This window comes from Phalacrocorax aristotelis, chromosome W, assembly GCF_949628215.1.
Source record: "Phalacrocorax aristotelis chromosome W, bGulAri2.1, whole genome shotgun sequence".
Taxonomy (NCBI): domain Eukaryota; kingdom Metazoa; phylum Chordata; class Aves; order Suliformes; family Phalacrocoracidae; genus Phalacrocorax; species Phalacrocorax aristotelis.
In genome coordinates this window covers 6,051,529-6,063,689 of record NC_134310.1, presented here as the reverse complement: position 1 = coordinate 6,063,689, position 12,161 = coordinate 6,051,529, and the positions used below count along the sequence as shown (strand labels likewise).

Below are 12,161 nucleotides of genomic sequence, written 5' to 3'. Positions count from 1 at the left end.
TTGGAATAGCTCCTAAAATATCTGATACTTCACTGTAAGCACAGCGGCACTGCCACATTCAGAGCTGCAGCCCACCTGACCACAGTTATCTGACACAGAGGCTCCACCTGCGCTGATGCTGCAGCACAATGCTGAGCCAAAACCAACTCTAAAAATTTAACTGCCTGGGTGGCTTACATGGTATGAGAGGGGATTGAGGACCCTCGGCTGAGATGAGTTTGTGCCTTAAAGCTCTGGCAGTGTGCGTAAGCTAATGTCTGGGGAACAGCATAGGAACAGGGCAGCCCAACGTGCTCCTCCTCTGTAAGACACTCCTGGGCTCCAGCAGCCCTGTAGCTCACAACTGTCGACAGTTCACAACATCCTGTGTTAGAAGAATTCCCCTTAACTTATATATTGCTTGAAGAACCACTTACCTGAATTTATCTTGAGCCAGAATTCCTTCTCATCTTTCTATGATGCCTCCTGATTCTGGCTTTAAAAGTCTGTTCCTCCTTAGGCCACTCATGACTTTGTACCCTACTGTCAGGTCTTCCTCCAGGCGTTTCTTTCTCAGGCTGAGGACTGCTGACCAGTGCAGCTGTGCCTCATACATAAGCTCTTCCACAGCTTTGCTCAGTCTTGTTGCCCTTTTCTGATCCTTCCCCAGTTCTGCTAGCTGCTTTCTGAGCTGGGGGCTGGAACCGCCAGCATCCCTCAGGACAGAAGCAAACTGTGAGTTTAGTGATGATGCTCTCTTTTGTTCTTTGGTCCTCTCCTAATACTTTAATACAGTCTGTTAGCCTTTTTGTCTGTTACTGAGCTGATTCTCCAGTGAAATAGGACGACAAAGCAACTCCTTTCATAGTTCTTTGGGTATGATCACTGAGAAGATTTAAATTGTTCCCTGGTGTCGTTATAAAGAGCTCTCCTTGGTCTTTCCCTCAAGGTTGAAAACTTGAGCAAGAGCCTCTCAGTTTTACACAAAAAAAGATAACGGGTGAGAAAACAACTCGAATTTTGTTGATTACTTTTCTAGGAATAAACTAGAACAAACTGAAGCATTGAACTTGGCATGGCAGGAGTCAGTAATGACGACCATGTGCTTTGGTGTCTTGTTAAAATTTGTGTCAAAAACCAAAAGACGATTGTTTGGTAACTCACCATTGCAAACATAGTACATATTTCTGTTCTGATTTCCAAACAAAGGCATTTTTATGAGGTCGTGTCACCTTTATACCAACCTAATTCCAAAATTATTACCTCCTCCCCACCCTCACCCCCAAATCCCTCTTGCTTTTTACTTCCCAGTGACATCCACAGACCAAGCTTCTTTTGACACTTTCACTTTCCAAGTATGACTGTGCTCCCAGCTGCTTAAGAAATACAAATCAGAGGGAGCAATAAGCTGGAAATAAACAATTATAGTGCTAATTGATTCTTTCCCAGAGATAGAGGGGGACTTGTTGTGTCGTTTCCATGTAGCTAATACTTAACCTGATGCCAGGTGGGATAATTATGACACAGATGAACCTCACACAGTTTTTACTCAGCACAAGCCACAGGAGCGAGGAAGGCACATCAGCACAGGCACTGTTGGTCTAGAGCCTGCAGTAATTACCAGCACTTCCAGATGATCTTTTACAGCCCAGGATAAAGGCACTCTGTCATGGTTTCATGCAAATGTAGGTTCTGCCAGTGTGGCTGTCATACAAACATACCCTACGGGAGAAAGCTTTCTGTCTCAAACCATCAATTTAATGATTTGTTTTTCTTGGTTTTTATTCTTTGCATGTGTGTGTCAGGATTTAAAAAGAAGGGAGCTGATTGCAAAGATCATGTGTGGAAAGACTTATATCTGAGAATTTGCAGGCCAAGAAATGGAGTATGGACAATCAGCTTTGCTTTGAGTGTCCATATTATCCTAAGACATTTCTGGAAGCGGAACTAGTAGCCTTTAGATGTGGCTGCCCACGGCTCATGATTTAGGTATAACCACTTTCCACACAAGTTCTTTGTTGCTTCACATGTCAAATCCAAATGTTTCACTGCAAAGACAGCTGTGGGCTAATCTGGGTACGGATGCAGGGACTTGAGTTCACAGTCAATTACTAATTACTGGGCACTCCAATGTCAGAATTCCGTGAGCAACTTTGCAAATCTCAGCCAGGCTCTCTGAAATAATGGCTATTTGACCAACACCTAACTTCCTTGGGCAGTTAATGTGGAATTTTCTGGTCTGACAATAACGTGGTTCAAGATCAAACACTTGCATGCAATCATCTATTCCCAGTAGCAGGAAAAAACCCCTCTTGTTTAAGAATTTTGTTTCCTGATGAATGCCTGCTGTGCTAATATCCCTAATCAAGGGTCACGAGAGCCCAGACAGTGGCAAAACCACATTCCTTAGTGCAAACAAGCCCTTCAAAATCTTTTTGGTTTTAAGGGATAGGAGGATCCTTGCTGGGAATGAGAAACAGCCTGGTTGTTTCTGCAGCAGCTGGGTTTAAAAGATTTAGTTAAAATTGCCAGGGGACATTTAGGAGTTAAACGGAAGAAATTAATCACAATAACATGTATTGCTGCTGGAGGTTGCCTTTACAGAGAGTGTCAGAGGGTGTAGAAATCCCTTTGTGGGATTTACAGTAGACATCACAAGGAAAGATTTGGAAATCCTCTCCCAGAACGTTTTGTGGGTGAGATCTAGGACTCCTCCTCTGCAAGCCAAGCAGAAGTGATCTGGCAGGAAGATAACACCGCCATACTATATGTTTATGTTACGTGGACTCTCAGGCCCTAAGGCTGTCCATGAGATGCTTCTACCACATCATGTCCATATGCACCTTTGCCCCTAACTAAAATTAAGTCTGATTGCTTTGCTGATGCCAGCAGTTCCACAGAACAGGCGAGCTTGCAGCCCTGAAATTGCCTCTTTGCCTGACTTCGTATTCCGAGTCCATTCTAGGGCCAGTACTTAAAGAGAGTGACTCAAGGCATATAGAATAAACATAGTTCATGGGATGAGCCTGAGGGACACCAGGAAGAGCTGGCTTAAGAGGAATTTTAGATGATCACATGAAACATGCATCAGAAAGAAGGTCACCACCTCCAGTACTGGTCTCCAGCTTGGCCTTAAATTTTTGTTCTTTTTACGACTGCAGGTTTTCTTTTCCAGAACTTGCTGACTTTGCACCTGAGTGGCTGTGTTGGTAGGAAGGGGAAGAGACACTCTGTGTGTTAGATAACCTTGTGTCTGTGTCTTGATCTAACCTGTGGATGTTCTTGTTCTCCCTCAGACTATCGAACTGGTCCCTGCTTTAGCCAAGTAAATAACCAGATGTGCCAGGGCCAACTCAGCGGGATCGTCTGCACCAAGACTATGTGTTGTGCCACCATTGGACGGGCATGGGGTCACCCATGTGAGATGTGCCCTGCCCAACCTCACCCGTGCCGCCGAGGTTTCATTCCCAACATCCGTACTGGAGCCTGCCAAGGTAAATGCCATGAACATCTAAAGGATGTTCCCTTATCCATCCTGATGTGAGCTGAAAGGGTGAGTGATGAATGATCGCCAGAAGCCCCATACGGAGAACAGGTTTCTCTGTAAACTTTGCTAAATTGCATGTCCCAGAACATCATCATGGACCTTGGGTCTTTCATGGGATCACCTAAGGTCATCTGAGCTCATTTAAAGATTCTGGCCACACTCTGGTTCTCGGGTGACGTTCCTCCATTCCATAAGATGTAGTGAATCAGACTGGTGTTTCTCCAGGTTTAAAACTAGGTTACAGACTTCCATATACCCTCACTCTGTGGTGCTATTGTTGTTGGACCTTCTGTCCCAGCACTGGAACACGATCAGCACTTGTATCACGTGACTAGTGCCCTGTAAAATGGTATTATTGGTTCAAAACACAAGCCGTAACTCCTTTGAGATCACATGAGGAATTAAAATGTACATAAATCACATGCTTAGAAGTTGCATTCAATGTCTAGGATGTCCAGGCAAAAACAGCAGAATGGTCCACTGAGTTTTCCATCAGCAGATCCAGTTGGGGCTGCTGTTGCTTCTCCCCACTGATGGCTTGCAGGGGTCTCCACACAGAGTTGCCTGAATTCTTTTATGTATCTGCAACTAATTTCAGCCTTTACCTACTGCAATCAAAAGCCAAAATTACAGTCCAAATCTCTCATTAGCCAGAGTCTGTAGGATAAAATTGGGAAGCCTGAAGAGGAAAAGTTTCTTGCTGTCTGTTGTAATCTGCATTTTATGGCCTCAATCTCTTCAGGAGAGCTTGGCCTATTTAATGGATTTGTCACTCACTTTTACCACAAGCAGAACAGGAGCATAAATATCTGCAGCGTACGAGCATTCTGGTTCTAACAGCACGTACCGAGGCCTTCCTGAGGCACTTTGGAAAGCACAACGTCCCCTCACAGACGGGGAGACCATGGCTGCAGGATGAGTCTTCCCCGGTCGGGGCTGACGAGCAAAAGCTTACAGTCTGTAGGTTCCCCTCTCTGCCCTGCAGCAGATGTCCCTCTCTGAAGGCTGCAGGAGGACATCCCACCAAACCAACTCTCATCCTCAACGCAGCTACCCACCTGGAATGGACCGGGATGGGGTAGACACATTGATGTTTGCTTTGGAAAACAGTACTCTACTTTTGTCTCCCTCCAGCTTGTGTAGATAAGCCAGCAACATCTTTATGTCCATTTTCTGTCCTTCATCTTATCTCTAATGTAATCTGACAGGTAATTGCATTAGGAAGTGTAAATTCACCTACTTGGAGCAAAGCTGCTTCTTTCTCATAGTACTCCCACCATGCTGGGATAGGACTTTCGTCTGTAGCAATGGTTGTATTTTCTAACATCTTTGTCCTTCTTCCTGTAGATGTGGATGAATGTCAAGCCATTCCTGGCCTCTGTCAAGGTGGTAACTGCATCAACACAGTGGGTTCTTATGAGTGCAAATGCCCTGCAGGACACAAGCAAAGTGAGACCAGCCACAGATGTGAAGGTAAGATTGCAGGGCTTCACCAGACTGCTCAGCACTGGGTTCCCAGATACACTCTGAGGGCATTTAAAAACTTGAGAATCTCTCTGCTCACAAGGCATCTCCAGGGCTGGCAAAGCAGAGATGTGAAAGAGCTCCCATGCCAGCCTTGATCCTAGCTTCCAGGTAGGAGGGAGCACTGCAAGCACCGAGGCATGTTAGAAAATATACTGCAACATGAATTTCTGATCTGTTTATCTGTCTCCCACAGTAAAAGACAAGGAAATGAGGAATAGAGCTTGTCTGATCATCTCTTAAACTACAAAAAAGATTTTATTTCATGCAGGCGTTTTCTGAAAGATATTTTAATGGCAGCACAGACTCATTGAACAGCTTAGTAACGGCTGGCTTCAAAGCTAGATCAGGTTGCTTCTGTTGCTCAGTTTGAGTTTTGAGAACTCAAAGCCTTTTCTTTCTGGGCTCTTGTCCCAGGGTTGCAGCACTGTCATGGTGAGGAATATGTTCCTTATCCACTTGGTATTTATCTTTTTGCAACTTGTTGCCTCTAGTTCAGTAGAGTAACTGGAAGGAAGGCAAAGCAGGTAGTCTGATTAGCTGGGATGATGATGGAATAGGACAACCAGAAATAATATCATGGCTTTCGGTGATCAGAAGACCTGATTCCGTGAGATGAGCGTATGGATCAAGTAAATGCAGTGTTGCTTCACTGTCTTGATTATATTATTCCACACTGACTTGTTGGCCAGAACCTGAACCTTGTCCTTGAGTACAAAGCAGGCACAAAGGAAAATTTGGTATTGGAGGTGAGACATGCCGGTCAGCATCGTGCCCAAAGGAGCGCTGCTCTGAGGCCAGTGGCCTGATACTGTCGAAGCCCCACAGGGGAAGCAGACCTTCCTGCCAGCCCAGGGCTGCCTGCAGGCAGGCTGCCTGCTGTGCCTGGTTTTCCTGTCTTTCTGGTTACTTTGTGGGATGTACCTTGCTCATCTTCATTTGAGTTGTAAATGGAAACGACCTTTTCAGCCTCAGCATCTCTCTTGCAAATGCTACAGTGCTTCAGAGGAATGGTTTGTGCTTACAGTTAGGGATGCTCTACAGCATTACTACCTTAACGGTAGCTACAGAGCTCCTGTAGCTTGAGGCCAAGCAGTGGGGAATGCAGCCTGCCTCTTCTCAGCATCAGCTTTAGCCTGGTGCTGTGGGAAGCCTGGGGAGTGCAGTCAACTTTCAAACTCTCTGGAGAAATTCCTGACCTGATGGAAGGGAACTTTGCAGAAACTTCTCTTTGCCTCGTTTTCAGCACAGAAGTTGGAGGAGCTTAAGTATTAATTACCTTCTAAAAACACTTCAGTGGAGGACCCAGATGCTTTGCCCAGATGTGCACGTGCAAATCTGCTCTGAACATGTGGACAAGCTGATCTGCAGCGTCGGCAGACAGATCTCCATGTCTGGAGGTCAGGCTGTGGGAAGCAGAAAGGATCAGTCTCAACAGCTCAGCAGGGTTTGGTAGGATGGTGCAGGGAGCTCTGCCATTTTCAAGAGAAATACTTTCCAAGTGGTTAGCGGAGTTGCTTAGAGATGGCCAAATACCTGATCCTCAGACCAGAGGACTAGTTTCATTTGGGGTGTGAACATTTAACAGTGTTAAGACCAGTTGTGGTAGTTAAGGCAGAACTCTGCCCGGAAGCCCCTGGAACTGCTCTTTTCTCTTGGACTTAGGATAAGTTAGTCCACTGCATTCCTTACTTGAATTCAGGTCTCACCTAGACAGTGAGAGGCAATGTCTTGGTCCCTGCCATAAGGCATGTAATTCTGTAGTGAAGTGTGGAGCACAGGCAAGGATTAGGTGCAATCAGTATATTAACGTTCACAGTGCCACCAATATGAGCCCTCTCCATGAGCCTGTCTCAGGACCTCCTCTGCCACTGCTCAGCGTGTCTCCGAGAGGCGTGCAGACCTCTATAGGGAGGATATGCTCTCCCCAGGCATCTTGCAGCAGGTCTCGTGGGCCAGACGCGTACCTTGCCAGGCAAGCTGCACCTCAGAAGTAGGGAAATAAATATTTGTTGTATTTTCCAAACACCTGGCAAATGAAAAGGAAAACAGCATTAAACTTTTCCTGCCTTGGTTGTTAAAGCTTTTTCCCACATACCCTAATGAAACCCTGCCGGCCTGTGTTTGCCATTTTAGGGATGAAATGCACTGGTTGTGCTGGTGTGACTGCATCCCACCTAGCTGGGCTTCAGGAACTCCACCTCCCTTTCATTCCTCTTCAAGGCTGTGTTGTAACCAAGACAAGGGATGATGAATGCACCAGAATCCAGACATTTAACCTGGATTTTGTTTCCAGGTGGCAAAGTTATTTACAGTGGCAGAACCATAGGCAGCTATTACACAGGGAGAGCACTTAAAGCAGCCACTGTACAAGCACGGTAACTTAAGCAGTCACCATATAAGCATTAAAGCACCTCCATGGCACCGTGGGTTTGATGGCATACATTGTCCCATGGGGTTTCTCCCAACAGTCAGCTCTCAGGGAAAACAGCATCGCTGCTTCCAGGTGACTGTTCCCATACCCCCGCCCTCCTGCAACCCAGACAGTTTCCTTGCAGTATAACTCTAGTAGTCTCTGTGTCAGTGCATGTCGTGTGACCTGGGTTCAGCCCTTCCGAAAAACTTTTCCAAAGTGAGACACCAGCTACAGAGGTTAATCCTTCGGTGGGGGTTGGATGTTCTTTTATGTTGAGAAGACATCTGTGTCTGTGGATCTTCCTTGGCAGGATGCCACGAGACTTTCTAGACTTCTAACAGTAGGGTTTCTTGCAGTGCTCTGGCATCCAGGGACTTGGAACCGGTAGAATCCAAAACAGCCCTTTTATGTGCATCTCAGGTGGAGAACCAGTTCCCCAAATCCAGTGATGTCCCATGCAATTTGGCTGGCCTGTGGGCAAAAGTTGAACTGGACTAGAACCATGGGCCCAACCTCGGGACACAAAAAAATTGTTCTTGCCTCGGTCTGCCTCACCCGTGCTGGCTGGGGACCAGGCAAAGCACATATGAAATCAGTTTAGCTGGAATCTCCTATATACCAAGATTAAAAACAATCCATTGTCTGAATCTGTCATCCAGATGCGAGGGGCCTCTGCGTGGGTCCCCACTTCCCATAACGCCTGCAAAAGCAGCATGATGTGGCCATAAACAGCTTCCTTTCACTCTCCTTCCTGGATGGCCATAAAAAGAGACTTCTCCAGCATCTACAGAGTCTGTTCCGTCACTTATCTTACCTCAACTATTAAGGAGACCACCAAAAGAGGATGCTTTCCTTTGGTATGATTTACTGATCTAGGAGTTCTTCTGTGAGAATGACATAAACATGAGGGATGCTTTAAATGGACAGGGTTGAGATTGTTTTCGAGGGCTTGTTTCCCAGCCACGAGTCACCAAGCGTGTCCCCGCCAGGCAGTCAGAAGGTGAAGAGGATACCTTTGTCTGGGTTATCACTGCTCCCCTCTAGGACATGTACCTCTCATGAGTTACTAAAACTATGTGAACAGGGGAGTAGAGAGCCAGCATCTGATGCTAGCACTTTAAATACAGGAAGACCCGGGCCCTGTCTCAGAGCTTGCTGCATGCTTTGATACGTCAGGAGCGAACAGTTAGTTACAGCTGATAGAGCACCTAATTCCTGATTTGCTGAAATGTCTGTGCTGCCGAAGTAGTCGTGTCAGTCCAAGCAACCTGCACACTGGGCCAAGCGTTTTAATCAAAATAACGACCACAACCATAAGTGGATGTTTGCTTTATCCAGGTGTGCTCCAAGCCTAAAATCTCAAAGCTGCAGGAGCTCACTTGCTGAGTCTGTTTGCAGTTACTTCATAGCTGGTGAAAGGAGTGATTTCTCAGCTTGCACTGAGACCATCTTGCTTTAGGAAGAGGAGATAGTTTCCTCTTGTTTTCAGATTCCTTATCCAACCCTTGCATCCAGGAAATATTAAAACTAGATTAAAAATCTATGTTAAATTCTTCCCTAGTTCCCAGGAGTTTGTATTTTCTGCTTAGAAGATTCCTCCTGGGGAGTGAAGTTAGCAGATGGGATTGTGTTTGAGCCAAAGGTCAGAGCCTGTGTCACTGTGCCTGCTGATTAATGTCTCCCTCATTAACGCAGCAGCATGTACCACTAATCTTCTTTGGGCTGTTTATTGGTGGGAATAGGCAGAAGTAGAGATAATGTTGTTCGTTTCCCATAGTGATACTTATCTCTTAACACAAATGGCACCTGGAATCTAGGCTCCATTTTCAGTCCCTGAATCCCTGAAGAATAAAGATGCTTTTCTTATGCAAGATCTTCAATGCTGATAACAGAGGCCAGCTTGGGCCCTGATCTCCCAAGCATGCAAGGGGGCTGCAGCTGGATACACTGGATGAATTTTGGTCAACCTCCGAAAGAAACCGATGTCCTTTTTCGATCTGCAAAACATGAGAATGTGCATACAACATCGAGTTTGGATTTGAACTGAAATATCCTCCAAGTTCAGGGTTGCTCAGTTCCAGAGTTATTTCTGCAGCTCATCTCTAATGAATGTGACACTTTCAAATAGTGGCTTATTTTATGCCTTTGTTCATTGTATTCTGAGGGAGCTTGAGGGATCAAGAGTTCCTGAGCTTGGGGCTGTGCAACGTATAATGAGAAATTTCTGGCAGAGGGAGTTGCCTGCTCAGTTTCTGAAAGATAGAAGCAGTCTATGAAACACAGCAGTGGAAGGGGGGTGGACCGAGGGTGGGGAAGGGGAAGGTGCTCTTTAACCAACACTGGGGACAAGGAGCTTTGCAAGTGCCAAAGGACTGCATTTATGTTTAGTCTGTATGCAAAGATGAGCAAGGAGGGCAGATTTAGTTTACGGCTAAATTGACAGATACTATGCTTAGCTTATGGGGAAGCTGGGGAAAAAAAGCAGGATCTGTTGAGGTTCGCAAGGGGAACGAGGAGTGTGTGAGCGCTGAGAGAATGGCACGCTTGTATCCAGCTGAATTCTTAACCCTGCTGGAAGAAAAGAATTGTTGAGGAAGACACAAGAAAGTACTCCTGGCAGTAATGGTGCAAAATGAAGAAAGGAAACATCAAAGCTGAAATCAGACACATCCTCCTGCTACGAAGACCTTTATCAATAAATCGTAGGGAAGTAGGGGGTTGTTACGCAGAGTGACATTTTTAAATTATCCTGGAAGCAGCCATAAAAATTACACTTAAAGGAATAATTCCATGGCATGTTCTTACGGGTGACTGAATAATTTTTGTGGTTTTCTGCCAATAATTTAATTTCTTTTCTTAATAGCCCTTCCTCTACTGCATAACAAAATGCTAAGCCAGCTCCATTTTCAGTGAAGTACGCCATGCCGGTACCTCACCCAGGATTTTTTCCAATGCCCCAAAAGAAATAAGTGTCTCACATCCAAAATTGTTCCGGCATGATAAGGTACAAGATACAAGAAAGTACATAGAGGAACACCAGGCAAGGGAGTGAAAGGCACTGTGTGCTTTGTGCAACAAGCTCTGTTCAAATCTGTCCAGGGCACGTCATTCTTGACTGTCTTCAGTGCCTCCAGGAGACAGATTCTGCCAAGAGAGAACAAATCCTTTAATTACAAATCTTGCCTCTCTTTACTCACCCCTTTCTGTTTAGCATTTGTAGGGTGATGTGTTAGATGCTACTTATGTCCCTACGGGTTGGTCTTCCGTCACCACCACGCAACATTCCAAATTTTCTAATGAAGACAAAGCTCTATTTTTTACCCAGTTGAATCCCATTCATGTTTCTGAATTGGAGGGAGCTTTCCTGCATTTTCCATGAGCAGAGTGCATAGGCTGGCCCATTTTCCTCACGAATGGAACACGATAGCCATTTTATTAGAGTGTTTTCAATTTTCTTACAAAATGTCTACAGAAGAGCTCATTGTTTGGATCCATTAAAAGCTCATTTCCATGGATTTGGTGTGGTTTTGAGGGTTCCATTACTCCCCTCTGTGGTTTCTTTGTGCTTTCTGGAAGGGAAGGTCTGAGAGTCCCGTGCGCTGCACGAGAGACAGGGCTGATGAGGCATGACCTCTGCTACGTGACACAGAGATGTTTTCTTCATCAAGTCCTGTTTTTTTAGCAGATGGAAAGGTTGGGGTTTCAACATGTCTGTGGGCACCTGTGTTGGATGGGCTTTGCAGACTGCAACTCTCTTTCTGAAGTTCTGTAGCCTTTGGCTTCCAGCATTTTCAGCCTTAATGATCAGGCCAACTCCAACCCAGTGAGTTGGAGACCAGATCCAAAATCAACGTTTGCGTTGAATTCTGCCATTGTCTGAAGAGCAGAGCACACAGAATATTGCTTTAATTTTTAACAGAGAGTTGGAAAAGTCATGAAGTAGCCAGGTTGGATTTGGAAGAACTCCCTACCCAGAGCTGGCAGCTGGGCGTTAATGAGAGGTGTACATATCCGTCCCACTGTGTCAAGCTCTCCATGGACTTTCAGCTCTGAGTGAATCAAAACTATGAGACACTTTACAAAGAGAAAATAAAGAAGGCAAATATGGTGGGGAAGAACTGAAACAACAAAAACCAGAGCTCGGTTTCTCAAAGTACAGGATGTGCAAGTAGGCTTGAGGCTCCGGCTTTTTTTCTGCTTCTTGGGTTGCTAATGCTGCTTTCATCTGAGCTAGGATTTTCAAGGGGAAAAAAAATGTTGCAGTTTGATCTAACCTTTTAATTTACCTCTGTTTTTCCTTAAGAATGGAATGCGGTTGCTGCCCCCACAAACATGTACACTTTCTCTTGGATGACTGACGCTATGTCATAAGTATTGTGCTAATAAGATGCCTGCCTGTCAGCTGGCCTCCAGGCCTCTGATACAGCAAACTTCAGGGGAGATATGCAGGAGTTTTAAGCGGTTATTTCTAATAGTACAACCAGCTTTTGCATCAAAAAGCTCTTTCCCTTCCAGTGTTCTGCAAATTGTAACCAAACACAGGCCTGTAATTAAATGACAGGGCAGGCTGTAGTGATAAAATCTCTTTCGCTGCAGGGGCCCAGGTGGGGGAAGTGTTTTCTGTCGATTTGCATTGCTGCCTTCGAGGTTTCAAGTCATGTCTCTTGGAGGGGCTCTGAGCATCAAAGAGCTAAA

At 45.4% G+C, this 12,161-nt stretch overlaps 1 protein-coding gene across 3 annotated transcripts in view; it reads left to right on the top strand.

The window, feature by feature from the left end:
* Positions 1 to 12,161, top strand: part of FBN3 (fibrillin 3) — a 115,964-nt gene that overhangs the window by 46,085 nt on the left and 57,718 nt on the right. For all 3 annotated transcript variants that reach the window (XM_075077991.1, XM_075077994.1, XM_075077992.1), the window contains exons 7-8: positions 3,276 to 3,473; positions 4,874 to 4,999. In XM_075077991.1, the coding sequence (XP_074934092.1) occupies positions 3,276 to 3,473; positions 4,874 to 4,999 (324 nt within the window). The remainder of the gene's footprint in view (positions 1 to 3,275; positions 3,474 to 4,873; positions 5,000 to 12,161) is intronic.